Below are 26,210 nucleotides of genomic sequence, written 5' to 3' on the forward strand. Positions count from 1 at the left end.
CTTACCTATACGATACCCATCCATAAAAACTATTCGATAATTCAATTTCTGAATATAGAAAAATAATTATAGTGGTAGCTATATTATAAGTCTGAGATTCGGTAACTTAAAGAGACGATGATATGCAGATGTGAATTTAATTCATGAAAAAGTTAAAGGATCTGACTGGGTGGTTAAGAGTAGATAGGGGATCTGGTTTTTCGGGATTTAAAAATGTTGAGATTTTTTTTTTCGAGGATCCAAAGCTTTTAGAATCTGAGCTTTTTCTAAAATAATTTGTTCCTTTGTGTAATTGATTTAGGGTTATTAATTCCCTGATCACTTTGGTGCATTCTAATGAATTGTCCTATCGGACACGACGGTTGAGCGTTGTGGCAGAATGTCAAGCGGCCTATTTATAGTGGGTACTCGGCTAATAAATATTGAGTCATTTTCGCTATGCCCTGTCCATCACTCGCGTCTTGTCTGTTCATTCCACCTGCACGTGCAATGATGACCTTTTTGAAAATCTGCGAGCTTTAATGAAGTCGACATGCGTGTTCCGTGCATGGGTGAGATCAGAGATGTATGGGGTCGGACTTGCATTCTATGACGAGTGGTCCTCCTGCAAGATGGTCGGACCAGATGGGCTAGTATGGACCCTTCCTCTTTCTTGTACATGTGTTGTGATCTCAAGGGGTCTATCATTATTATGTTATCAGATGCCCTTTCGCTTCCACAAGAGTTATTTATGACGGTTAGGGCAGCGATTTAAATTCGGCGCTTTCATTGTCAAATGTGTACCCATTAACTCCTTTTGATTCACGAGGTATTGTCATAAGTATGCATGACACGCGTGCACATATCTCTAGAGGTGTCTTAATGACCTCCGCTGTTTGGATTTCCAAAATGCGGCTTCTTAAAAGCTCATAAATGCTTGGCTTAGAGTATAAAGTCAAGCCTTCATCTTCATTTTCTTACTTTCGACATTCTTGTTGCCTCTGTTTTGCTATTTCTTAGAGTTTCTATCTTTTTCCTTCTTTTTTTCAAGTTTTTTCGAATCTCAGGTATGTGCTTCTTTTTCAATGACTCCTCTGCCATTCCCTCGGATCGTAAAAATTGTTTCTAGAGTAACTTATACTTCTCTCTGATAAATTTTTCATCGATCATTCCTTTCTACGGAAACCCATTACATTCGAGCTCCGCATCTAAATGAACCAATTGCCCTGTTTTTCTGGCCTCCTCCTCCTGACCTAGTGGATGCTTAATCGGAGAGGAAGCTTATTTTTTTATTTAAAACAAATTGACTACGGTTTTTCTTTCCCTTTTTTCGAGTTTGTCCATTTTATTTTTAGGTTTTACTGGGTCACTCCTCAGATGCTGACCTCGAATTCAATTTTATCCATGAGTGCCTTTGAGGCGATGTGTCAGGGCCAGGGTTTTGCCCCCTTTTTAAATTTATTTAGGGATTTTTTCAAAATTTTAAAGGTTAATAATGGATTCTTGAGCTTTTGTGTCCTGAGTAGTCTGGCCATTTTACTGCTACATGGATTCTATTAAGCATTAGGTAGACAATTTTGTCATAGTCGGAGCCAAAAGGGGGTTTGACTAGAGCCTAGAGCTAGAATGGGGTCTGTGGACACCTTATGCAATGTTTTCCCCTTTCTTTTTGAGTGGGAGTAGTTATATTTTACCCGGATCTCTTCCTTTCCCTTTAAATACAATGTTTTCAAGTGTCTAGATATTCGCTTGGGGGAGGGGTATATGACTATTCCTTTGTTTCTACTCTTCTGTCGATTTCATTGCTTTATGTCTTTACTTGTTCTGGTATTTTTGTAGCTTCCATCATTTCGATGGAGGACATTTTGACTCCCTAGAAATTTTCCCTCAATTGTGACAATGTCCGGTAGGCTGTGGAGTCTTTCAAGACCCAGAAGACCATGGATGTGGTCATGGAGATGTTAGGGGTAGAGCCTGTGCCAACTCAGGTTGTGCCTCCTCTACCTCCTACTGAGACCAGCATGGATTTGGCTCTAGTCGGTTCTGGTCAGGCTGATATTGTTCCCACAACCGTTGAGAACGCCATTATTCCTGGAGAGAATTTAGAGGTTGCTATAGTGAGGACAATGGCCAACCCGGACAGGTCTTCTTCTATTGAGGAGGTAGAGGGAGGCTTGAAGCGAAAGAATTCTTATCTCACTCAGAAGTCGACCACCACTGTCTCAGGGGCGACAGGAAAAAAAGAGGCGGTTGGTGAATGAACCCGAACTGGTCTCTTCTCGGGAGAAGACTTCATCCTCCTCCAATCCGAAAAAGCCCTCTTCGGATAAAACGGGCAAGGGAAAGGGTAAGGATGGCCGGACTCAAGAGATTAGTGAGGGGCTACCTACTGCCTTAATTTCCAATGAAGCTGGGCTACCCTTCCAACTAGGTCTCGATTCTACTCCTATCTCAATTGCTGAGCTGCTGAGCAACCATGTTTTTGAGTCGTCTCCTAATTTGATTGACCCTCGGATGGTGAGTACGATTTGTAGGCTAATTGAATCCATCGAGCAGTCAAATTCCTTTACTTCTCGGGCGAAGGAGGATATTTTCGGGGATTCTAAGAGACAAGTTCTTCTTGTAAGTTTTCTTATATTTATTTTGCTCTTAGATGTTTCGGTCATTTTTTGACTTGTTGGCTTATTTTTGTAGCTTTTGGGGGTTTTGCTAGAGCTTGAGAATAAAAGAGTCGATGCTCGAACCATATGATATTGAAAAGGACAGAGGGGGAGGTTGCCCGGGTAACTGCCGTATTAAGGACTCAGTACGAGGGGGAGATAAGCTGGTTAGAAGGGCTCCTTCATGACAATCAAGCCTGGGGTGAGAAAAGTACTCTTTTAGAGGCACAAATTGCTGAGGAGAGGTTTGTTGCAAAGCCTAAGCTTGCTCAAGAGAAGACTTCTACAGACCAGAGGGAAAAAGGCTTTTTAGCTCGATTTGCCCAGCTTGAGAGGGAGATGGTGAAGTTGTCCAAGGAGTTGGGGGAGGTCAAATTGGAGCTGAGCAAGGTTCGATGGGACCTAAGTGCTTCTGAAGAAAATAAAATAATAAATAAAAAAAGAATAAGAATAAAAAAAAGAAGAAAAAAATGAAAAAAGAGAGAGAAAAAAATAAATTAAATTTTAATTTAAGGACAAGTGACAATTTGCTAGCCACTTAACCAAATAAATTTTGTAAAAAAAAAAAAAAGAAGAAAGAAAAGAAAAAGCTAGAAGAAGAACATCTTCTTCAATTTTTCCTCTCTTTGCCTTGAATCCAAGAGAAGAACCATCTTCTTCATTTTTTTTCTATACCAAAATTTCTTTAAATTTCCACCTCTAATCAATTACCCATTTTCTCCCAACACATTTTCAAAATAGAATTTGAAGAAAAGAAGAGAAATCAAAGAGAAAATTCAAGGTTGAAAGAGAGTGGATAGTAACAAGGGTTTGGAAATTTAAAGGTATGTTAGGGGTTTTAATGTAAGAATGTTTTTTTTATCATTTTTTGTGAATATTTATGAAGAATATTATATTAATATGATTTATTTGTTTATTTTTTTTATGAAGAAGAAGTGGAAGGGAAGAGTGGAAACTCTAGAGGGAAAGGAAAGGAAGATTAGAAAACTTTAAGCTTGTGGAAGATTTTGGAAGATTTAAGGTTTGTGCTCAACTCTATTTGAATAAATTCAATAATTTGTTAATTAGGTTTTATTTGAAAATTTTACTATCTTAGTAGAACTAGATCAAGTGAATAATATTTTAGTTGTATAGTATGATTAAAGTTTGAAGAAATGATAAATTTGATAAATAGAAAATTTTGAAATTAATATGTAATTTGAGCAAAATTCAAGTTATGGACCAAGTGGAATGTCTCTACTTTCTTTGATAGGGATGTAATTTGACTAAGATATAGTAATAATAATAAAAAATTAATTATTAGGCTAAATAAGAAATACTACGTTAAATGTTGTAAATTAGTTAAATTATGGTTGAAAGAAAGTTGTTGGATAGAAATAAAATTAAAAGAAAAAGAAAAATGAGATATGGTATATCGTGATAAATAGAAAAAAATATTAGATTAGAAAAAAAATAAAAAAAATAAAAGTTAATTAATTAATGATTAAATTATGAATTTGCAATTTATGTAGTTGAATTAAATTAATAGATTTACATGATATGACAATATTTAAAAGCAGAATTGTAATATGATAAAGTATTACAGTTTGAATAATTGAAAATTATACTGTATTGAAAGTTTTTATCCCCATATTTAAATGTATAAGTTTGGTGGGAATTGTGAATTAATTTAAGGGTGTGGCATGCCATATCCAGATCTTGCAGTACTGCACTACACTGATTGGTACCTACAGGTACGGCTGATATACTTTACCGCTATAGTTATAAACTCTTTTTGAGTCATACAGTTATTTGGCACTTTGTGCCCTACAATTATAGTTTTCTTATTTGACTTAACAGTCCCATTTAAATTTATAGGGGTCAAAAAGAAAATAAAAATAATAAATAAATAAATGTATTAAGAGAAAATAAAATTTTCTATATGAAAAAAAAACTATGAAATTCAACTATATATATATATATATATATGGAATAATAATATGATGTAGAATTATTTTAAATTATTTGCAATATAGTTTATTGTCATTTGTTTGATTTATTGTTGATAAATGAATTTTGATTAAAATGTTTTATTAAAAAAAAAAAAGAAGTTGAACATCACTAAGTAATTTGCTTAGCGCGTAGAAATTTATTTTTCCTCGCACAGGTTGTAGATCCAAGGAGCAGTAGATCAAAATCTGCATTAACCCAGTCAGAGTTACATCATTAATTATATTGGAATATATTTTGTAAATTTTATATAAAGTTAATTTTGGAAATATGGCATGGTTTTAGAAATAAAGTTGTATATGGTTTGAATTAGATATATTTGAAGATTTTAATTTTGGTGTAAATATAGGTTATTAGTATAAGTTTTTGTGTTGAGACTAATAAGATGATTTATGAAGTGTTTGATCTAGATTGAAATTGTGTTGATGTTAAAAGAATTTTAGAGGTTAATGTTGAAATTTATAGAAGTGTGATATTACTATTCACATGTGAAATTAAGTCTATATTTTAGGGGAAACTCTGCCGGATTTTTGGTAAAGTAAAAAAAATGGTTATGAATTACATGATATAAATTAAAAAAAATAGGAGAACTGTTATAAAATGTAATGTTTCCGACTCGGTTAATTAAATAACCGGGTAGGGGTGTTACAGACAACTTGAAAGCGACCTCCACAATCTTTCTGCACAATGTAAGGACTATGAAAAGAAGATTGTTGACGCTAGGGAGAGTGCAAAGACAATTGTTTGGAGCCAAATCAACAAGTACCTTAAGTCGGACGAGTTTAAGGGCAAGGTCTTTGAATAGTCTACTCGCTTTTATACGACGAGCTTTAACGATGGCCTCCTGAAAGTTCGTGAATCTTCGGTTGTCCCCCATAGTACTCTCTGGGTTGTAGAGTATGATTCTGAAGGTGAAAAAGTGTGAAATAGCCCCAACGATCGCACTCTTCCTAAAGTGCATCCCTCCTCCTCAGGGGTTGTTAGCCCGCTTGGCAGCTGAGTTTGACTAAGGTACTAGTCAAGTCGGTGATGGTCCATCTGCGCTTGAGGCTGTTAATGTCCTTATAGACCTTTCTTCGGCAAGTGATGTTATAGCGGTTCCGACTGTAGCAGCTGCTGATCTCTAGGGATTGTTTTCAAAGTTGAGCCCGACTTGGCTGGATACCTTACCTCCTCTGGAGAGGCTTGAAGATTTTTTATTATTATTATTATTGTAAACACATAGTTAATTTGTTTCTTGTATTTCAACTTCTTTGTAATGCATGTATATTTTTCATTGAAATGGAAAATTTTTGCTTTTGTCTATAGTTTCATTTTGTTTTTTGGCTTATGTTTTTGCCCTGTCTTTTGTTGACGGGAAATCTTAATATTTTATTAGGTGAGCAGAGTATTTACGACTTATCTTAACCCTGATGGCCTGCTCAAATGATTATTCTTTGGATTTCAGATGAACAAAAGAGATAATAAGTGTACATTACTTAAAAATGATTTTGTTGAAACATTTTGAGAGTAAGAAATCTCTAGGGGTTATGACATACTTTGTTTTCTTGTTTTAGACTATCTCTCTTAGCGCATTTTTGAGTACTTTTGCTCTTTTATTTTTCTAGGCACTTAGCTCTGATTGTGCTTCTGGACTCATAGCCTTGGTTTTGTTTTCGGGCTCTTTTGCTCTTAGCGTGTTTCCAAGCACTTTTGCTCTTTTATTTTTTCTGGACACTTAGTCGTGGTTGTGTTTTCGAGCTCCTAGCCCTTGGTTTTGCTTTCGAACTCTTTTGCCCTTGGTGCGTTTCCAAACACTTTTGCTATTTTATTTTTCTAAATACTTAATCCTGGTAATTGCTTAGGTTACTCAAATACAAGTAACAATTAGTGTAATAACTAAAAAGTTGTATAATCTAACTCAAACTCATCGTGTGACTAGTCAGTTGTAATTAGATTTCTTTAATACTTAAAGCAGTTAATAAATTAAAATTCCAAAAACGTTTTTTGAGCGATTTGTTGGCTATGAATTAATTAGCGAACGTTTTCTAATTAATTTAAAACCTAAGGAGAGATCGGTTATGTGGAGTATCTTCCATAACTATAACTAATTTATTGAAACAAATAAAAATATTTTTGTATCGATGATCAATTTTCAAACTGAAATGGATTCTGCGCTTCAACTAAAACAGATCCTGTACTTCAACTAAAACTTTGTTCATATTGATTTATTTATCTTTTAATTATCATTTTTTTAATTGATTTAATTTTTATTTTTTTACTCATTATCAAAACTTTTTTATTTTTATTGTTTGTAAATTTTTAGTATCAATTTCCTGTGAATTATATTCTATTATCAATATCCGCAATTCATATTTATTATTTTTTAATAGATTATTTTTGGTGATTTTGACATTTATGTGTGATCTCTTACAAGATAGTCGAATCGGACGGACTGACATGGACCCTTTCTCTTTCTTGTACACGCACCGCAATCTCAAGAAATCCTTCATTATTATTATTACTACGACGTTATCACGGTATATCATGATTTGAACTATAATGTGATTTATTGATAACCTAAGTTACACTATTTGTGAGTGGTTGTAAAAATTACCCATAAATATAGGAGTAATACCATATTGCAGTTACTATAATTATTTGTTATAATTCTTAATGAACCCGGATGAGGTGTCTGTTAACTCATGAAACTTGAGAAAATTCATGGTATCACCAGTAAATTAGTTCAATACTGTAACAGTACTACATTGTTTAATTAATAAAACCCATGCATGTGGACTGCTTTTCATTTGTGGATTATATATAGTTGTTTTAATTATTATGTTTCTTACTTCCTACAGAAAATTGAAGGTAATATGTTAATATAAGTTCATATTTTAGATAGAATAATGCTGAGGAATGTATAACTTTATCCTCATCATAATTTTTATACAATATGACCTGAAATATAAAATATTAACTTAACAAAAATTATTTAAATTTAATTTATTATAGACCGAAAATACAAGTGTATATATCTATGTAATGAGTTCATATATTTATATTTTATAATCATAATAAATTGATATCCTTATAGAAATATTTTATTGAAGTAATTACCGATCAATATGTACCCTTAACAATTAATAGTTATGTTAGGATATGAATAAGCTGGGTGGTTAGCTAAAGGGAGTGAGCTGTCTACTTATGTAATTAATCAGTTAATTGATTAGAGAAGTTACTATTAATGAATTTATGCACTCTGAGACTTAGCCTGGTGGAAAATGCATCCTTGTAGTCTTGAGAGGTCTAAGGTTCAACTCCCCCAACCCCCTATGTTTTAAAAAAAAAAAAAAAACTATTAATGAATTTATGAATATAAATGGATATTTGTACTGTATTAAAAAATCAGAAATCAGATAATACTCTCTCCTCTTTCTATTCTATTCGTCCTTTCTTTTCTTTTTATTTTTATTACTTCTTTTATTTTATCTATTTTTTTTATAGTTATGATCCTGTCATCACATGTTATCACTAGCTAAATATTTATCATGAGCAAAGGTGAGTCAGAATCTAAGAATTATCAAAGAAAAATTAACAAATCCGTTAAGGTTTTGAATTTAAAATCTATTCGGAGCTCATTTCGGTTTTAATGGGCTTAATTTGATTAGCAAGATTTTTTTTATTTTTTTAATCGCATTAGGCCTGCAAATTATCGTCGGGATGTGAGGAGTGACTTGTATCAAATTTGTAAATGGAAAGAGAAAATGAATAGATTGGAGTTTGGAATTATTGAGGACATTGCGATTTCCAAAATTAAATTACTGTTCTAATTAAATTATCGACTTGTCCTAATCCCTGCGGGGGAAATATGTCATGTCATCTAACTAACAGCTTTGGCTCACACATCTGAATATCCTCGTTTCAGTTACTGCATATTAGCAAAATTTAAACAACTAAGCGTGGCACTTGCGTGCTAAAACAGCCAATAGAAAAGTTGCAAGTCGAAGAAATTCCCTGTTCTTGTTTGCTTTACTTCTCTCCCCTGTGGGTGACTTTATCACAACCTCAGATTCCTCAGAGAAGTGCATGCGCAGAAAACATGTTCGCATTTAATACCAAAATTACCCTTCTAACATTCACGACAGTTTAAGCTCCCTGTGCTGATTACATTTTCTTTCTCCTCTTGCAAGCTGTAACGGGAGAGATGACGTAACTGCCAACTCTTTGAGAGAGAGAAAGAAGAGGTGCGATCGAGCTTTCAAGCCCAGACGGATAGAGATACAAACTTATGTATATAAGACGAGAGAGATTTGAATTAGTTTTCAAAGATTAGGGTTCTGGAGCAAAAAGAAGGAAGAAGAAATAGTTTCTTGGGTATTGAATTAGGGTTCCAAGAAATTGATTATGTAGAGTTTGCTATATTGAAATTTGAATAGCCTTAATGTTTGCTATCCTATATCTGGATTGCGTCGAAATTTAGTGTGCCCTAATGTGACTGAAGCTGTTGCGGGGTGCGGAGTTAGCGGTTCAATGGGCAGCACCGGCGAACCTGACCGAAAACGGCGTCACTTCAGCTCCATATCTCCTACGGCTGCCATGGCTAAGAAGCAGCCTTTCTTCCACTCATCTGAGGACAAGAAGGTGTTAGCTTTTGGTTCATCTGGTTTCTAATTTATCCAAAATATTTTTGCTTTTTTTTTTTCGTGGTCAACAAATTATATAGGTTTCCTCTGGTTAATTTTGTGAATTTGTATTGTCTGACCTGATTTTGCTTAATATGTAAAGTTTCATGCATCCGTTTGTTAGTTAAGCGTGCTTAGTTTTAAATATATATTTCTGTGTGCCTCGATCTTGCTTTCTTGTATTTCTCAATAAAATGGGTGCTTATGGGCATAACAACTCTGCTTCTTTTGTATATTTGGAGTTTTGTCTGTCGTGGAAGAGAACATGAATTTTCTGTATTTTTTAAATTTAGATATTTATGATTGTTACTGAATTGAGGTTGCATGAATCAGAATGGAGGTTATCTAATTCATAACATTTTATGTGGGTTGGACAGTCATATGAGTAATAGTCGAGGAAAACTCTTATGCAATTTTATAACACTTTTGAGTGTTAGAATTACATAATCTCAAAATTTAATTTCATATAACTAGTTGTGACCTAGTGATATTGATTAGATGATTCCTTGATTTAGGCAGAGATGCCCATTTTTATTTGGATTCATTAAACATTTAATTTAATTATCTACGTCGCTTGGTTCTTCTTTAGCTTAATTATGATGGTTGTGATCGCATTGACTACTTTTGGAACTAGTTACAACTTTGTAATTGAAATGGTATCATAAACATGCTTCTGGGTTTGGAAATATATCGCTTAGATGTACAGTAATTAAGTCATAACTTGTTTGCTTTGAGCTCATGCCTTTTCTTTTGATGGTGTAGCTTGATGCTGCTGTTCTTCAATTTCAAAACCAAAAGCTTGGACAGAAGTTAGAAGCTCAAAAGATCGAGTATTCTGTATTAGAAAATAAGTTCTCACACTTAAAGGAGAAACAACTGCCTTATGATTCCACGTTGAAATCTGTCCATAAGTCTTGGGAACTGGTAATTTCGCTGTTGTTTATCTTTTATTAGTTTTTTTATTTTGCATCTTTTAAGTGCAAAAATAAAAAGCATGTCTATCTTTTTTATTTTTTCGTACAGTATTGGATATTATTTTCTAAGAAATTGGCTTCATGTTTTGATAACAGCTGGTTAATGACTTGGAAGCACATTCCACCTGCACAAGAGAGTCTAGCATTGGCCAAGATATTGGATGCTTATCAATTAAAGATGGTGAGTAGATTCCCCCACAACCCCACCTGCGACCACACACTCATTGTGAACTACGTTATTTTTGTGGACTTGGAAAAATATTAAATTAAGAATATCATACATTTCTAAGCCAGTAATTTGCTGTATGTGGGGGTGGGATTGGTTTGGGTTTGGGAAACCTCAGAACCGAATCGAACCTCTGTTCTTCTTTTTTTTTTTAAACCCTTGGAACCTGAACTGGAATTCAGATACTTAGAACTGAATGTTGGTTCTCAGTTTGTTTTGGTGATTGGTTCTCAGTTTCTTAATTTAACTTGAAAAAATTAAAGAGATAAGAAGTGGTTTAAGGTCTAAATGGAATTTTTTTTAAAAAGAAATTATATACAAATTTAATTGTAACTGGGAGGGTTGTGTGTGTGGATGAGTTGCATATTTGATATTTAATTGCATATATACATGCATGGCTTCACATATATATATATATGTTTGTTTGTGTGTGTGTGTGTGTGTGTGTGTGTAGGTTCTGGCTTCAGTTCTTTGATTTGGTACATGTTCAGCACGGTTCTTGGTTTGGTTATTGGTAAAGAATCAGAACTGTACCAAAACAGTAATGTAAGTCCGGTCTAGTTCCTTCTATACCCTTAGTTGTAAGAAGGGCATGGGATTGGCTAAGCAAGATTAGCCTAGGAGTGCTAATAACACCTGTAGTTGGCACAACGTCCAAAATAATTCTTCAAATTGTTGTCTTGCACTGTCTTTGCTTAGTGTTTCTTGGGCTGGAACATATCGTCCGTGTTACATTGTTTTTCCTGCTTTTGCTTTGGAAGTACAAGTACCTTGTCACTCTTATTTTGGCAATGTTTCATATATTCATATATAAACACGCATGAAGTGACAGTGATACATTGTTTGTGAGCCTTCAGCACTCCGTTATTAAAGCATATTGCATTTTCTGATAGGGGTGTTTCAAATTGCTTGTCAGATGGGGTTTCACCTTCTTTTGAGAAAGCTTTTCTTAGCCGACTTGTAGAAACTGGTGCAACTGAAACTTCCTCTTCAAATGGTTGCCTCAACTCAATGGAAGAAGATAAAGAAAATGCTTCTGAAAAAATTAAGAACGTTTTAGGTCATATAGTGGCTGCAATCGATGACCTTTGGCGACTAAAGGATGGGTTGCATGCAACTCTTTTGAATGAAATTTCAAAGGACGGTGGGAGTTCGGTTTCTAGTGCATTGTCAATAGTTATTGTGTCTGCCTCCTTTTGATTTTCTCTCATTGTCCCATGTGCTGTTTCTTTTGCTAGGTGCAGGCAGTCAAAGGGAATCTTGTGAGTTGGTGGAAGAGGTTAAAAACTTGAGATTAGCACTAAATGATGTCCATCTCAAGCACAAATCACTTGCAAGGGAATTGCAGAGCTATCGAGACATTGACGGAAAAAGTAAAGCTGAGCTTAAGCAATTAAAAGGTAAATTTCTCTGTGGTATTTACTGAGTCTAAATTTAAAGACACTGCTCAAAGCTGTCACCCCTAACTTAAGTCAATGTACCCATCCCATGTAAGATACATGGAACTCATGCTATACCGTTTGTTTTAATTGATTTGTCTGTTTATGTGTCTCGACAAATATGGAGATGCATATTTATATCCAGATGCATGACTTAAGGTTTTGTACATGCATGATCATATGTAGCTTTTCGAAAGTTGTTCGCTTTTTTCTTTAGTTTTTAAATTTTAGACTTTCTTATATTATATGGATAGAATTTTGTTTTTTTTTTTTTAATTCTCTTACAGCATCTTTTTTACTTTTTCTCCTAATGCTTGAGATCTGTTGTGAATTTTAAGAAGTAATTTTGTTTTGCTAGAATGGGTGTATGATTGACATTGTTATATGGAGAGTTTTTCTTTTTTTCCTTTTCCCCTGTGCATCTGTAAGCTGGACTCTTATTATTTTTTCTTCTTTTTCCCCAAAGGGGAACTGGAGAGTGCTATTTCAGACCTAGAAGAGAGCAATTTGAAACTGGCAACTCTTAAAGCAGAAAGAGATGCAACAAAAGGGACATTTTTCCCTGTTTTAAATCTTGGAAATAAGCCTGTTCCTGGTGATAGGGCTAGAGATAAACAAAAGATTCTGCAAGAAATGCAGTCAGCTCTCAAAGAGCTTCTAGTAAGTTTCTCCTTTTCCCCTTGTTCTTTTCTGCATGTGTCGCTTAACCTGGAAAAGTACACATATTAACCCATTTGAGCTGCACAGGATCAAGCTTCTTCCCAACTTCTGGAACTGAAAGGTCTTCATGGTGAAAGGATAAAAATTTTGCAACAGTTATCCAATTTGCAGGTTTTTTTTTTGTTGGATGACTATCAGGATTAGTTCTTAGTGTGAATTATAGTCATTAGTTTTTCTTCTAAATATTTGTCTGAAGAATTGAATACTGATAATTCAATAATATAAATAGAATGGGAATTTTTACTGTACAGAACTCATTGAAGAATGTGAAGTATATTTCTTCCTCGCAAGTCTACCTTTTGTTGAAAGATCAATTAGAAAAGTCCAAATCAGAATTTTTCCAGTATCAGGCTTTATATGAGAAATTACAGGTTGTAACTGGTCGGTAGTTTCATTTATGCCTTAGCCTGTCATTTTGTTTGTATGGATGTGGTTCTAATTCTGAACATATTTATCTTCCTTTGAATTTCAGGTTGAGAGGGATAACCTTGTCTGGAGGGAGAAGGAATTGAACATGAAAAATGATTTAGTTGATGTTTTTCGAAGATCTTCTGCTGTTGTGGATTCTAGAATTGCTGACTTAGGTATAGGGATACAGAGACAGATCAATGAGAGAAATATGATCAAGGCTAAGCTTGAAGAGGCATCAGGAGAACCTGGTACCTATTGGATGCTTTCAAATGATCATCTTGCAATACTGTTGTCTTTTTGCCTTCAGTTTTGTGTTTGAAGTCTGATGGATTTACTCTATTTCAGGAAGAAAACAAATTATTGCTGAATTAAAAGCCTTGGTTTCCTCATTTCCTGAGGAAATGGGAAGTATGCAACGCCAATTGAGTACTTACAAGGAGGCTGCTTCTGATATTCATTATTTGCGGGCCGAGGTGCAGTCTCTTTCTGCGGTTCTCGACAGGAAGGTGGGTGCATTATGGTGTGTATGTGCATTTAGATTTCTGTCTTCAGTTGAAGGATTGAAAGCTTTGTTTTCTGGAGCAGGTAAAAGAGTGTGAAACTTTGTCTGCCAGATCCAAAAACCAAGATGCTGAGATACAAAAGTTGCAATCTGTGGTACGTCATGTTTTCACTCTCGCAGGTTATTTTGTCTCACAATTTTAGGGGATTCTTTTTTGTGTGTGCAAATTTTTATTCTGATTTCACACAAGAATTGTCAAGGCCGTGTTAGCATGGGATGTTAATTTTAAACCAAACTGAATTGCTGTTTAGAAAATGGGCATATAAGTACTGGCGCGCTTATTCTCTCCTTGGTCAATGATTTCCTAGTGTGCTCATTACAAAATTTTGTATTCCTTTTGTTTCCTGAAAAAGATGACCAAATTTCATGGTTCTCTTATGTTGGCTACTGGATTAGTGGTATATTCTGGTTCTCTCCTTTTATTTGGCAGGTACTGCGGCTTTCTTTCTGAGGATATAATTTACAGCATTTTGGTTTAAAAATTCACCTGTCTCTGACTGCAGGTCCATGATCTGAAGGAAAGTGATCGGGAATTGAGGCTGATTATGGAAATGTATAGACGTGAATCCATTGATTCTCGGTTAGTGCTGCTTCTCTCATTCAAGCACCTTTCACAGCAATGACTAACAGCAAAAAGTTTCAAAATTGGACAGAAAGTTAGGGATTAACTAATAATTTAATTAGCACAATCTAGGAACAACTAGGAATAATGGCAAAACCAAGGGCACCCAATGTAAATAAACTTTTTTTTGCTGGAAATGAATAAAATGAACTCTGGCGCTTCAAGTACAGTGGCCTTGTAGCGAATCTTCTTGTCATGATTGGTTTGATGAAGTGAAACCCTATATTGTTTAGAGGTTTATTCTGCATTGCAGGGATGTCATGGAAGCCAGGGATCTTGAATACAAGGCATGGGCTCAAGTTCAAAGTTTGAAATCCTCTCTTGATGAGCAAAATTTAGAATTACGAGTTAAGACAGCAAATGAAGCTGAGGCCATATCCCAGCAGAGGCTTGCCACAACAGAAGCCAAAATTGCTGACCTGAGGCAGAAATTGGACACTTCCAAAAGGTTAAATTTAACTTTTTTGGAAAGTGAATTCTATTTGATTTTGTCGTCTGATTGGATGCTTATGTGACATTTAAATGTGATTAATATGAATATTTTTTCTAATATCCTGTTAAATGTGTTCAAAATATTTCTGATAAACTATTAAGGATATCCCCCTTATTGAATAAAGAAATTGCGCAAAATATTTATCTGACACTTCTAGACAAGGAAGCAAATTTTTTCTCCCCCCCCCCCCTCTCTCTCTCTCTCTCTCTCTCTATAGATGATTGAACCAGTTGGATTCCTCCATACCAATGTTTGTTAACAAATTTCTCAGGGGCTGAAGTAATACTGTTGAATGAGCACCTTACCATTTAGAATCGTGTTGTTTCGTTCATAAATTTTTTTATGGTCTTATGGATGGAACAATCATATGATCTTTATCTTGTGACATTTATATGAGAGATCTGAAATGTTGTTCCATTGCTATTTCAGGGATATGTCTAGACTTTCCAATGTTTTAAAATCCAAAAATGAAGAAAATGAAGCCTACTTGTCTGAAATAGAGGTTATTTTCATAGTTAATGCTTACGGTCCTTTCTTTTCTGAAAGCATAGCATTAGATAAAAATCATTAATCTGGTTTTCTTTAGATGATTGGACAAGCATATGATGACATGCAAACTCAAAACCAACATCTGTTGCAGCAAGTCACAGAGAGGGATGACTATAACATCAAGGTGATTGGCTTTGTTAAGAACCCATCTTCTAAAATTTGTTAAGCAACTTTCGTTTTTGGATAACTGTGAATGCTTTAGCTCTGTTTTTTATTTGTGGGTTGCATGTTTGCTTTCTTCTCTGACATGGAATTGGTTTTGTGTTATCATTTTCTTTACACACACACACACACACACACATGAGCATACATTTGTCATGGGCTTGAAATTTGAATTTTCAGTATGTGGACAAGCTCTCAGACATTCATTTATATGTTAAAGTAACATTGCATGTGTTTAGCAGTTGTGAATTATCAAGTGGTTGGTCTCGTACATTGTTTATTGGAGGAAATTAGTATCTTCATATGGACGGGCTTGTTTCCTTTCAAAGGTTAGTGTCCTTGTGTGTTCTCTCATGGTTTCCTTGGAGAGGCAAGTAGGTTGTTCACTGGCAAATATTCAGCCGATGCTAGAATGTTAAGTATTATAATATAACTCTTAAGAAATAGATCATAATTAATATCAACATCTAAAATAAATGGACTTAGATGAATATCAGAAATAGCTCTGGTATGTTTAGCTATGTGTTAAATCTTTTTTTTTTTTTTAAAGTATGGTTTGGGTAAAATAATGAAAACAGCTATTTTCTCTTTCTCTTTGCTGTGAATACATTGTTCAGTGTCCTTTGTGATCTATTGTGGTGATAAGAAAAAAGAGAAACATGTATTTTATGTTGACTTAGTCTTCCTTCTTGTCCTGTTTCAGCTTGTTTTGGAGAGTGTGAAGGCAAGACAGCAGCAGGACTCTCTACTCATGGAGAAGCGAATCTTGGAAAGGGAGATTCTGCAAGCTAATATTTCCCTTGATCTTTATAATGTTAAAGCTGCAAGAATTGAAGATCAGGTTTTTTATTTTAATTATATTCTTGCGATGGAACTACCTTAGATGGAGAATCCATATTTATGGAGTATTGACTAATGAATGCCTCTGTCTTGCAGTTAAAGAATTGTTTTGACCATGTTCATAAGCTTACAGAAGAGAAGTTTCAAAACTCAGGTGCATTGGAAAATACTCAAAAGCGATTGCTAGATGCAAGTAAATCGTCTGATCAAGCAAGGAATTCATTGGAGGACTCACAATCCAAGGTTGAAAGAAGTCGAGCAGCTCTTTTGGAACTGCAGATAGAACTAGAGAGTGAGAGGTAAGAAATAATATTTCTGTCCTTATTTTTCTCCAATTTGTCACGGATGCAGGCATGGATATGTCATTTTTTGTTTATCAGGTTTGACAAGAGAAGAGTAGAAGAGGAATTGGAAGTAGCAAGGAGAAAGGTTTCATGTCTTCAAGCACAGATTGAGGGGTCATCAATTGTTGAAAAGCTTCAGCAGGAACTTAAAGAATACAGGGAAATTGTGAAGTGCAGTATCTGCCTTGAAAGACCTAAAGAGGTAAACGTTCCCTGCTTATTTTATGGGTCTGGTGTCATGGGTTTATTTTGCGAATTAGTTATGATATTGTTATATCTTTTGAATAGAGATATTGTATTAATTGTAATTTTCCTTGGAACACTGAAATATTATTTTATCCTTTCCAATTTGAAAGAGACTTTAGAAAACTATCAAGTTTGTTTCATTCTAGAAAACTGGAAAACTTGTTTGCTTTTTTAAATTTAGGAAAACATTTCCCTATGCATTGATTTTATAAAATCTCAATTTAATTGATTTTATTTTTTATCAATCTTCTTGTTTGGAATGAAAGAATTCAATATTTCTTCACTTAAAAATTTCATTTTTAAAAAAATTGATATCATGCATGATTTATAAAATTTTCTTGCAAAATAAATTGTTCCAAATGGAGCCGGAAGAAAATTGGAAAGTATTTTCAGTGAGAAAAGGCACACCTTCAACATTTTCCACAACATAATTTAAGTACCTCAGTGGATCAACAAACCTTTAACTTGATGCTCATTCTTTCTGTTACGATGCTTAAGAATAATTTTTTGCTTCTATCAGGTTGTCATTACTAAATGTTACCACTTATTCTGCAATCCATGTGTACAAAGCATTATGGGAAGTCGCCACCGGAAGTGTCCAGCGTGTGCCACAACTTTTGGATCTAATGATGTGAAGCCTGTTTATATTTGAAATAGAGTGTGGCAGATGGGGATAAGTTATCTGGGCTTCTTTCTTATGGGACTCGGTTCTCGAATTCGAGCTTTTGCATGCCTGTGTGCCTTGATTAAAGGCTTGAGCTGTGGATCCAGCAGGTTCATGTCTGTTGTTATGTTTAATGAATTGTCGAGAGAACGCAAGGATACAGTGCCGGTGCTGTCTAAATTATCAACCCGTGCAAATCGTCTTTAGATTGAGTCTAGGTTGTGATTTTGCTTAGTTTCTCGGCTTCATAGTGTTTATCATTCTTGTTTCCTCGTATAACTGCTTAGAGCCACTGGAATCTTTCAATTTATTATTTGCAGATGTTGAAATCAATGAAAAGCTATTGCCCAAAGCATTGGAGGTTGTGCAACCGATAAAGAGTGGCAAGTGACGTAGAATCCTCATGGCGCACACGCTGCTATTTGATGTCAGTTTTCTCCATTCCACTGAAAATATGTGGGGTGTTTAACCAAATTTTTGGCTGTACAGGTTTTAGTAAATACATGAGATTTTTCAGAAACACCAGTTTATATTTTCTTTGTTTTACATACTGGTGATATATATAATAATAGTTTGTGCAAGATGTCCTCAGATATGTATAAGCTTCTGATAGCCAATTTAAGTGTTCTTTTTATATATATATATTTTTTATTTTGATAATATATATATATTTGTCGTTCAGCTTTTGGAGGCAGGCAGGCAAGAACAAATGTTAGAATAATGTGGAACAAGATTTGTGTTTCTCATTGCTTTTCCTAATCTTGTATTTCTCATTGCTTTTCCTTTATGGGGAGGGCCTGATTTAGGACCCACTAGGATTGATGTCCGATGGAAGTTACCTGGAGGCCAGTGCTGCCAAAAGCATATTGCATCAAGCTGGCATTATAGCATTTCCAATGTCCCCTCTATTCTCATTTGATATGATCAAAATCTGGAACTCTTCAAGAGTTGTGGGCGTTGCTAGTGGATGAATTCCATTTCAAACACTGAAGCGCTTAGTTGCTCTCAGGAGGCCAAGAAATAAATATCCATGCCCCAAGTACTATATCTATAATTGGGGTCCTCCTCCGTCTCAATCTGAAGTACGTAAGACCCATGCTCCATTTTATTTTTCATTATCAGAAAGTACAATTTAATCTCCCCCCCCCCCCCCCCCCAACAACAACATGATTAGTGATAAAATGAAAAAATAGTGATAGCTAAAGAGTTCGATAACTTCGTCAGCCATGATAGGATCTTTGTCAAATTTACAATATATCGAATAAAAACGGAATCAAATGTCATATACAGATGATATGAACGTGCCACACATGGGAGACAATGAAAGGAGGAACAAGCCATGATTCATAAGCAAATCAATCATAAAGCTATTCCTTGAATCCAAATTGTCCTATAAAAAAGTAAATATGCCTCTTGTCTCTGTGGGTCCTCAAAACAGCACAGGCCAAAAAATGAAGTGTGATTTAGCTACATGTGTAATGTAGATGCGGTCTTATTATAGTAGAATAATAGTACAATAATAATTTCAGTTTCTAGACACAGAGACAGCACAAAGAAAAAAACTAACATTGGATGCCTCAGTTTCTCTTCTCTATGAATTCATATTCTCGCAGATATTTGAATAATTCAGGACATCAAGGCAGTTCACTGTCTTAACGTGTTTTGTTTTTTACCAAAGAAACAATTATTGATTTTGAAAATTTACCAACTGTATATGTTTGTTTTCTTCTCCGTCTTACTTTGGCTATCCCCACCTTCGCAAATACAGCATTTGTACCTGGGGTATCAATGTACAATTCATACTTATAGCCCTAAAATATTCACTAACGCCATCATTTATTGTTAGGGGACCAAATTACACACTTAACAATTTTAAAGTAAATATAATTATACTAAATTAAATTTTAATTTAACTATAATTAGATAAGTAAAAATATAGTTTTAATTTATTAGATTAAAACTCATTAAATTTCATTAAGCTGAATTAATATCAATCTTTCATTTAAAAAAAAAAAAATTGAGGCTAAAAACAACTATTTATTAAAAATAAACTCATATTCAATTTATTTTTATTTAAAAATTAAAATTTTAGAAGAAACGCAGTCCCAACCAGTCTCCTTACATCCTTCATTGCACCTTCATCAATTTAGAAAAAAAAAAAGAAATAATAAATATATTCTCACTTTGGTAAATATGTAAGTGTTATTTTATTATGAGTATAGTATAGGTTGACTTGTTTAGAGAGTATTCTAAGAAAAGTATTAGTAATTTATATTTTTTTAAATTAAATCTATTGATTGTATTAATAAAATTTTATCACATAAAGAAGGATATCATCCGAAATATAGAGATATTATGCCTGATAGATTTTGTAGCCAAAATATGAGCAGTTAGAGTAGTATTACAACGAACCCGTCTAATAGAAATATCAATTTTAGATTTAACAAAAATTTACAATCATTCAAAATTAAACCCTTACATAAGATAATTTGGCAATAATACTCCTCAAATGTCTGTCTAAACCTCTGTATTAAGATAATTTGACAAAAATACTCTTTTTTGTTTTTTCTATCTTTTAAGCATAAATTATTAAAGTCTCCCGAACAAAAACACGAAATAGAACTTCTACGAAATAAAGATCGAATAAGGTTTCAAAACTGACGTCGTCGTTCCGATTCCGGAAACTCATAATAACTAGTGAACCTCCATTGAACATTAACTTCCGAAACAACCGAATCAATAAAATTTAAAAAAAAGTCAACCATAGAAATAGACTTATAACTCTTCCATATTAACTATTAACTTATATATTAAAATGTTTTATATATGTAGGAAGGTAATTAAAATGGATGAATTTGTGCGATAACTTGTCAACTTTTAACTTTTCTTTCAATATTCATCGTAGCTATTTCGTTATTGAAGCAAATCACGAGATCTCGTAAGATTTGTTTAGACATCATTGGATCCTAAATCTTAATAATAATATTATGTTATGTCTAATGCAACTTGGTAGCTCTTAATAATAATTTGGATCCTAAAATCTTAGCTCAGACCTAATTATTATGAATATCAAACAATGGCAGAACCGCAAATCGGAATAATACTTGAGCTTTATAGCTTGCATGTGAAATTGATTTCATAATTACAATAATTACTTAAATCCCACAGACTCTCATGCTAATCACCTTTCTTCTTTAATTAAGAAAAATTAGAAAATCTCTCTCTCTCTTAAATCCCATAAAAATAAATAATTAAATAATAAAACACATGCATCAAAGTAGCTCGTGATTCATCTCTTTCCAACTTAAAAGAAAAAACAAGTTTAGGGCTTTTTTCCCCAATTTCTTTCCCGTAAAATTCATCGATAAACTATTTTTTAATATTACCTATTTATTATATATATTCAAAACATCATTGTCCTTCATGTTCCATTGATGTTTATTTCTATTTATGATCCGACAACTTGTCATCTGAGACGGCGACGTATCGTGGAAAGCGAAGCCCTCCAAAGATTTGATTGTCTATATTCAATTAATTATGGTGCAATCTCATACTTTACTTTTTTTAAAAAAAAAAAAAAAAAAATCTCATACCTTAGTTATGATTTCTTTAATAAAAAAAAATGGTTAGCACTAGCATTCAGGGTATCATTAGCCTATGATTATATGATTAAATTCGTCCAACAAGAATCACTTGCTATTTATTTATGTAATTATTTTTTTCTATCATTCTTGTTACCTTCCATCTTAAAAATAGACAAGTTAATATAATAAAAGCAAAAAAAAATTATATTATTTTTCCTAAATTATTCCTAACATTAATAAATTTTCCTTTTTCTATAAATATTAAATAAATGAGGCACAAGAAAAACTTTATCACATAGAATATGTATGTGTATTCTTTTCATTTACTTGTTTTGAGAAGCTAGAGAAGTATTTTTAATTTTACTTTTATATTTAATAAATACAATAATTATTCTATAAAGAAAAAATAGATAAAATAAAAGAGAATTTTAGTAAAACATATATATGGGTAATTAATGCATTTCCAGGACCAGGAGTGCTTGAAATTTGAAAATTAGGGTTCCTACGTACATCTTTTTTCTTTTCCGTTGAGTTTGTGTCTTCCTTCATCATATTCTTCAGAGGAAAGCAAATCCTGTTCCTAATTACTTTAGTTTTCAAATCAAATAATTAGGCCAATGATGAGCTCGTAACTCTTTTAAATTATTACATTAAATGCAGAAATTCTTTTTTTTTTTTTTGAAATGGAATGCAGAAATTCTTAAATTTACGTACGATGAGATTTATATATATATGTTTTTGGAATTAATTAGTGGGATCAATAATTGAGAATGGGTATAAAAGAAGGAAACTTAAGAAAAAATGATGGGGAATATTGCTGCCAATAACGCATAGTGGAATATTGAATAAGTCTAATGGGATAAAGGGCCCTCTGCTTTTCTAATTAATTTCATCACACTTTCTCTAAGGAGAGGCCATTTGAAAATTACTTATATGGTTGTCACCTTATCTGGGTGCCTACAAGCTTGGGAATCTAAAGTAGTTACTTTGGCTAATCATGCAACAAAAAGTGATGTTGCCAAATATATTCCACCAAGATCTTCCTCTATATATAAACACATTAATTTCTCTTTCATCATACCTCTCTAATTTTTTTTTTTTTAAGAAAAAAACAAAAAAAGAAAAGAAAGAAAAAGAAAGTAAAGAAAAGAAAAGCTTCTAAAGATATAATTGCCATATGATGCAATGGGTCTCTTCCATTTTCTTGAAATTTTGAGTGTATATCTAGCAAGAATTAATGTTTTTCCGTCAAGTCAATTCCACTAAACCCCAGATCAGAAATCCTCCCAACTCCCAACTCCAACAAGCTCACTTAAAAAAAAAAGAAGCTAAAATATGCAATAAAGGCCAACTTGCATATGTACTTGAAAAAACACACCATTACAGGTAAAAGAAAACTGTCAATTTATCATCTTTATTGTTCTCTTGTATTACACTTCAACATCCTTGGTGTTGTTTCCATGGGAGAAGCGTGGAAAGTGTAATCTTTCTGCAGTTACAGAGCCAACCCAATTACGACAGACACGAAATTCTGGATTGCATTGAGACTTTTCACAAACTGGGTTTCTTTTTCTTTCATAGAATTCATGCCGCAACTTTGGTGGCTAAACGTATCCAGTTTTTCTAAGCTATTTACTTGGTGTCAAAAAGAATATCTCTAATTGTACTCCCATAAATATGGCTCCTCCAACCGGAAGCCAGTATCCGCTGCACACAGCTGCCATGATGAAGAATATTCGCAAAATCCATTCCTTTGATCAACGCCGTCGATGAATAGATCCGGCAGGTCAAACAATGTATCATCCGAGTCAGCAGAAGGAGAGCTTGTTGATTCTTGTGTATTGTCCAGGGCCAAAGTGTCTGATATGTGCTCGGCTTCAGCTTGGCAGTGCGTCCTTTCGGGGAAAGCCGCCGTTGCTGCCTTGGCAGCGGCAGCTTGAATATCTTTGGGAGACTTAGTGACTGGACGGGGCAGTTCATGAGCCAGTAGGGGGAAATTGAGGAAAGCAGAGCTCCCTTTGATGGCTAGAGCAGCTACATCGTGGGCTCGAGCAGCCATTTCTGCTGTACGGTAAGTTCCAAGCCATATTCTTGATTTCTTCCTTGGCTCTCGAATTTCAGACACCCATTTTCCCCAACTTCGCATTCTCACTCCTCTATACGTTGGATGCTTATTATTCCCATTCTCGTCATCAGGCTTTTGCCTTTTCCTACTCTCGTTATTACCATTCTCCAACTCTTTAGCTGTTTTTGATGAGCCTTTGGGAGCTGTGCATGAGCTGTCTTCAGTTTTTGAGCATGAGAAGGTTATCGAAGAGGAGGAGGAAGGAGAAGAAGAGGCACAAGAAGCAGTGGAAGATGAGGCAAGGAAGGCTTCTTGAGCATCAATGTCAAGGTTGATATGTTTTTCCATGAGAGAAGCCTAGTTGTGGAAGCCAAAGAGAAATGTTGAGTGATTGGCATAAAATAGAGAGGGGCGAGCTGCTATAGCTTTTAATATTCCTTCATAAATTTGTCTACATTAAAGAAAAAGTATTAAAGTTAAAAAAAAAAAAAAAAGAATATAAAAAGGAATTCTGGGGGCCATATATAAAGTTCATATAGAGGTTCAGCCAATTTGCTACCATGTGGCAATTGAGAATGTACTGTTATGGATCTTAAGTGTATGAAGTCTGAATGTGAATCTGAGTTAAAAAGAAATTCATGTACAATTGCAGAGTTTTTGTAAATTCCTAGGCCTATATATGAGTAATCCTTTTCCATATGCATTGTTTTCTTCTTCACTTGAGGAATGGTAGGCCATCCATGCAATGATTAGGCACCCTTTCCTGGGTGTCCTCCATTACTTTTTCATTTTTTTCCTTTACTAGATTTGCATTAAATAATTTGACAATAAATTCAATTTAATTTCGACTCTCTTCCTTTATTTCAAGATACTTCTTTTTCAAGTAAATACATCTAGAAGGATACTGTACCTCCCAACTTGAAGTTGAAAGCCAGCAGTAAGCACATCAATTGGAATCCTTTTAAGTTGCAGCGATAAACTTATATTAGGATTATTTTGGTGGTTCCTTTTTTTTTTTATAAAAGAGACCTTAAAAAAATTGGGTAAGTGCCTCTAAATTTAAGAACCATCTATGAAATTTATCCGAAAAATATTAGGGCATAGGGGTGAAGCTTTCTTGGCTTTTTAAACAAGTAATGTATCAAATTATTATAAATAATAAATCTGGAAAATCATATCAAACTACTTTAGGTTTTGTTGATATGTCCACTTCAACTTGACACAATAATGTCTCAACCTATGTCACAGATTTCAATGCATATGCATGATTTCTTGTGGTGATTGAACAATTGATTTATAGTAAAATAATAATAATAATAAAAATAATAAAATAGAAAAGTTTGAAAGATATATAGGCCATAGAATGGAGAAAAAGCTTCTAGGACTATACAATCTAAAAAATGCAACATATGTCATAGCAAAAAGACCCAATTAACACTCTAAATAAACATGCCCTGGAAGGATTGGTATTAAAAACCCTAATTTATCTGAGTTGACCGGTTCCATCTCAAGGAAAGAAAGTAGATCATCTCTAGGCAACTCATTGACAAAAATTGTGATCATAAAAGAGGAAGCTCAAATATGACGTCCAAAGTTAGATTGAGAAAGTTGTTCAACAAAGGTAGCTACGAAAAACATTGGGTATACAATTGGTGAAGGTAGAGCTCATCACGAGGGAGAGGAGCAATCCAAGAACAGTAGTCATACAAGTCACCAATAAATACCAAGTACCAAACATGGGAAGCAAGGAAATTTACTATAACAATATAGTATAGGTTTGTTGAAGGCATGGAGGAAATACGCTCATCCCCAAAACGAAGAGCTTCCAGACCTAGGCCTAGGCCTAGGAGTAAGACCAACATCAAATCAATTCAAACATAAAGAGAAGCAAATCAATCTAAACTCTCGTAATTTAGCTCCAAAGAAAATCAATCTAAACTCTCATAAATAAAACAAAAAGTAAATATACCAATAGATAGAGCATCAAACTGATTAATTAAGCAGAGTTTGGGGGGTGTAACAAGTGGGCTTGGGAAGAAGACAATTAATGCAAACGCATAATACACATGAAGATATATCCCATTTTTCAAATAAGTATCTCTCACTAATAATCACCTCTTTAATTAATTTGTTGAAAAATTTGCATAGGAATACGACCGATCAATGAGAGGTATATACAATTATAAAGGCACTCTTACACATGCCTCACATGGCAACGGGTCCAATGCCAGATTTCCTAGCTACCTAATTGGCTCAAATTTTGCTTTCTCTTATTCGTTTTTAACTTTTTAAAGCCTTTGTATTACTGGGGTCATCCCTCTATTAGATTCTCATTATTATCTTTTTAATTACTATTCTACCAGTGATTTAGCAGTGAATATTTAATTAATCTTATAATGGTAGTCAGCTTTCTCCAGGAAAAAATGCATGCAGCTGATTGTGATTGTATCCTCTAGCCACAATCTTGAAGAAATCAAGCAACAACATCGCACACTTTAGCCACAATCTCAAAGCCATGGCAATTTATTTTAGCAGTGAATATTTATTAAATTGATTTTTCAATATTATCAAAACAATAGTTGGTGGAATAATATAATGGTGCTACAATTTAAGCATACGCTCAGTAATTTATCGTGTCTGCGTTACGCATGGTCCACGTGGAAGATGGGACATGGTCCATTGTTGGTGAGTTAAAATTGGTAGTGACCACTACTGTATGCTTATTATCCAATGGAGTGATATAATGCTTGTCTCATTCTTATCAAAACAATATACTCCTAAGCTGTGCTCCAAACTTGTAGAGATCCTTCCCTGCCCTGGGACTGGGAGCTCCCACTCACAATAATGCCTTGCCAAAATTTTCTTATAATATCTAAACCTAACTTTGGGCCACACCACTTCTAACCCACTACCTCCTGTTTTCTGTAAAACAAAACCCTCTCTCTTGATAAGTGTTTTGTAATGATTAGATCACACTCCAATCAATGAATTAAAGCTTATTAGTTTTGAATAATTAT

The 26,210-nt window shown here is 34.0% G+C and overlaps 1 protein-coding gene and 1 pseudogene across 5 annotated transcripts; one reads left to right on the forward strand and one right to left on the reverse strand.

The window, feature by feature from the left end:
- Positions 1 to 8,579: 8,579 nt before the first annotated feature.
- LOC110616609 (E3 ubiquitin-protein ligase BRE1-like 1) lies at positions 8,580 to 18,123 on the forward strand. Of its 5 annotated transcripts, XR_006348376.1 has the most exons (20): positions 8,580 to 9,251; positions 10,055 to 10,216; positions 10,363 to 10,447; positions 11,409 to 11,636; positions 11,731 to 11,892; positions 12,398 to 12,591; positions 12,679 to 12,762; positions 12,903 to 13,022; positions 13,124 to 13,310; positions 13,408 to 13,568; positions 13,648 to 13,719; positions 14,128 to 14,204; positions 14,500 to 14,694; positions 15,169 to 15,241; positions 15,326 to 15,412; positions 16,154 to 16,291; positions 16,387 to 16,589; positions 16,671 to 16,836; positions 17,401 to 17,762; positions 17,865 to 18,123. XR_006348376.1 is itself a non-coding variant. In XM_021759050.2 (19 exons), exons 1-19 carry the CDS (start codon positions 9,141 to 9,143, stop codon positions 17,530 to 17,532), a joined length of 2,637 nt encoding a protein of 878 aa, XP_021614742.1. In that variant the 5' UTR covers positions 8,580 to 9,140; the 3' UTR covers positions 17,533 to 18,123. The 5 variants fall into 5 exon arrangements, 4 of the variants coding, with proteins under 4 accessions (XP_021614742.1, XP_021614749.1, XP_043805950.1 ...); XM_021759050.2 differs by having other exon boundaries at positions 17,401 to 18,123; XM_021759057.2 differs by having other exon boundaries at positions 11,737 to 11,892; positions 17,401 to 18,123.
- Positions 18,124 to 22,306: 4,183 nt separating this feature from the next.
- On the reverse strand, positions 22,307 to 23,615 carry LOC110627975 (annotated as a pseudogene).
- Between the last annotated feature and the right edge of the window lie 2,595 nt (positions 23,616 to 26,210).

Source organism: Manihot esculenta, chromosome 1, assembly GCF_001659605.2.
Source record: "Manihot esculenta cultivar AM560-2 chromosome 1, M.esculenta_v8, whole genome shotgun sequence".
Classification (NCBI taxonomy): domain Eukaryota; kingdom Viridiplantae; phylum Streptophyta; class Magnoliopsida; order Malpighiales; family Euphorbiaceae; genus Manihot; species Manihot esculenta.

What these genes read in the sequence shown, in the direction of transcription:
- LOC110616609 (XM_021759050.2), top strand. Translation starts at nt 9,141, where the DNA reads ATGGGCAGCACCGGCGAACCTGACCGAAAACGGCGTCACTTCAGCTCC. An exon ending in TCCATAAGTCTTGGGAACTG is followed by an intron (nt 10,217 to 10,362) that starts GTAATTTCGCTG and finishes TTTTGATAACAG; the next exon opens with CTGGTTAATGACTTGGAAGC. An exon ending in GCCTTGAAAGACCTAAAGAG is followed by an intron (nt 16,837 to 17,400) that starts GTAAACGTTCCC and finishes TGCTTCTATCAG; the next exon opens with GTTGTCATTACTAAATGTTA.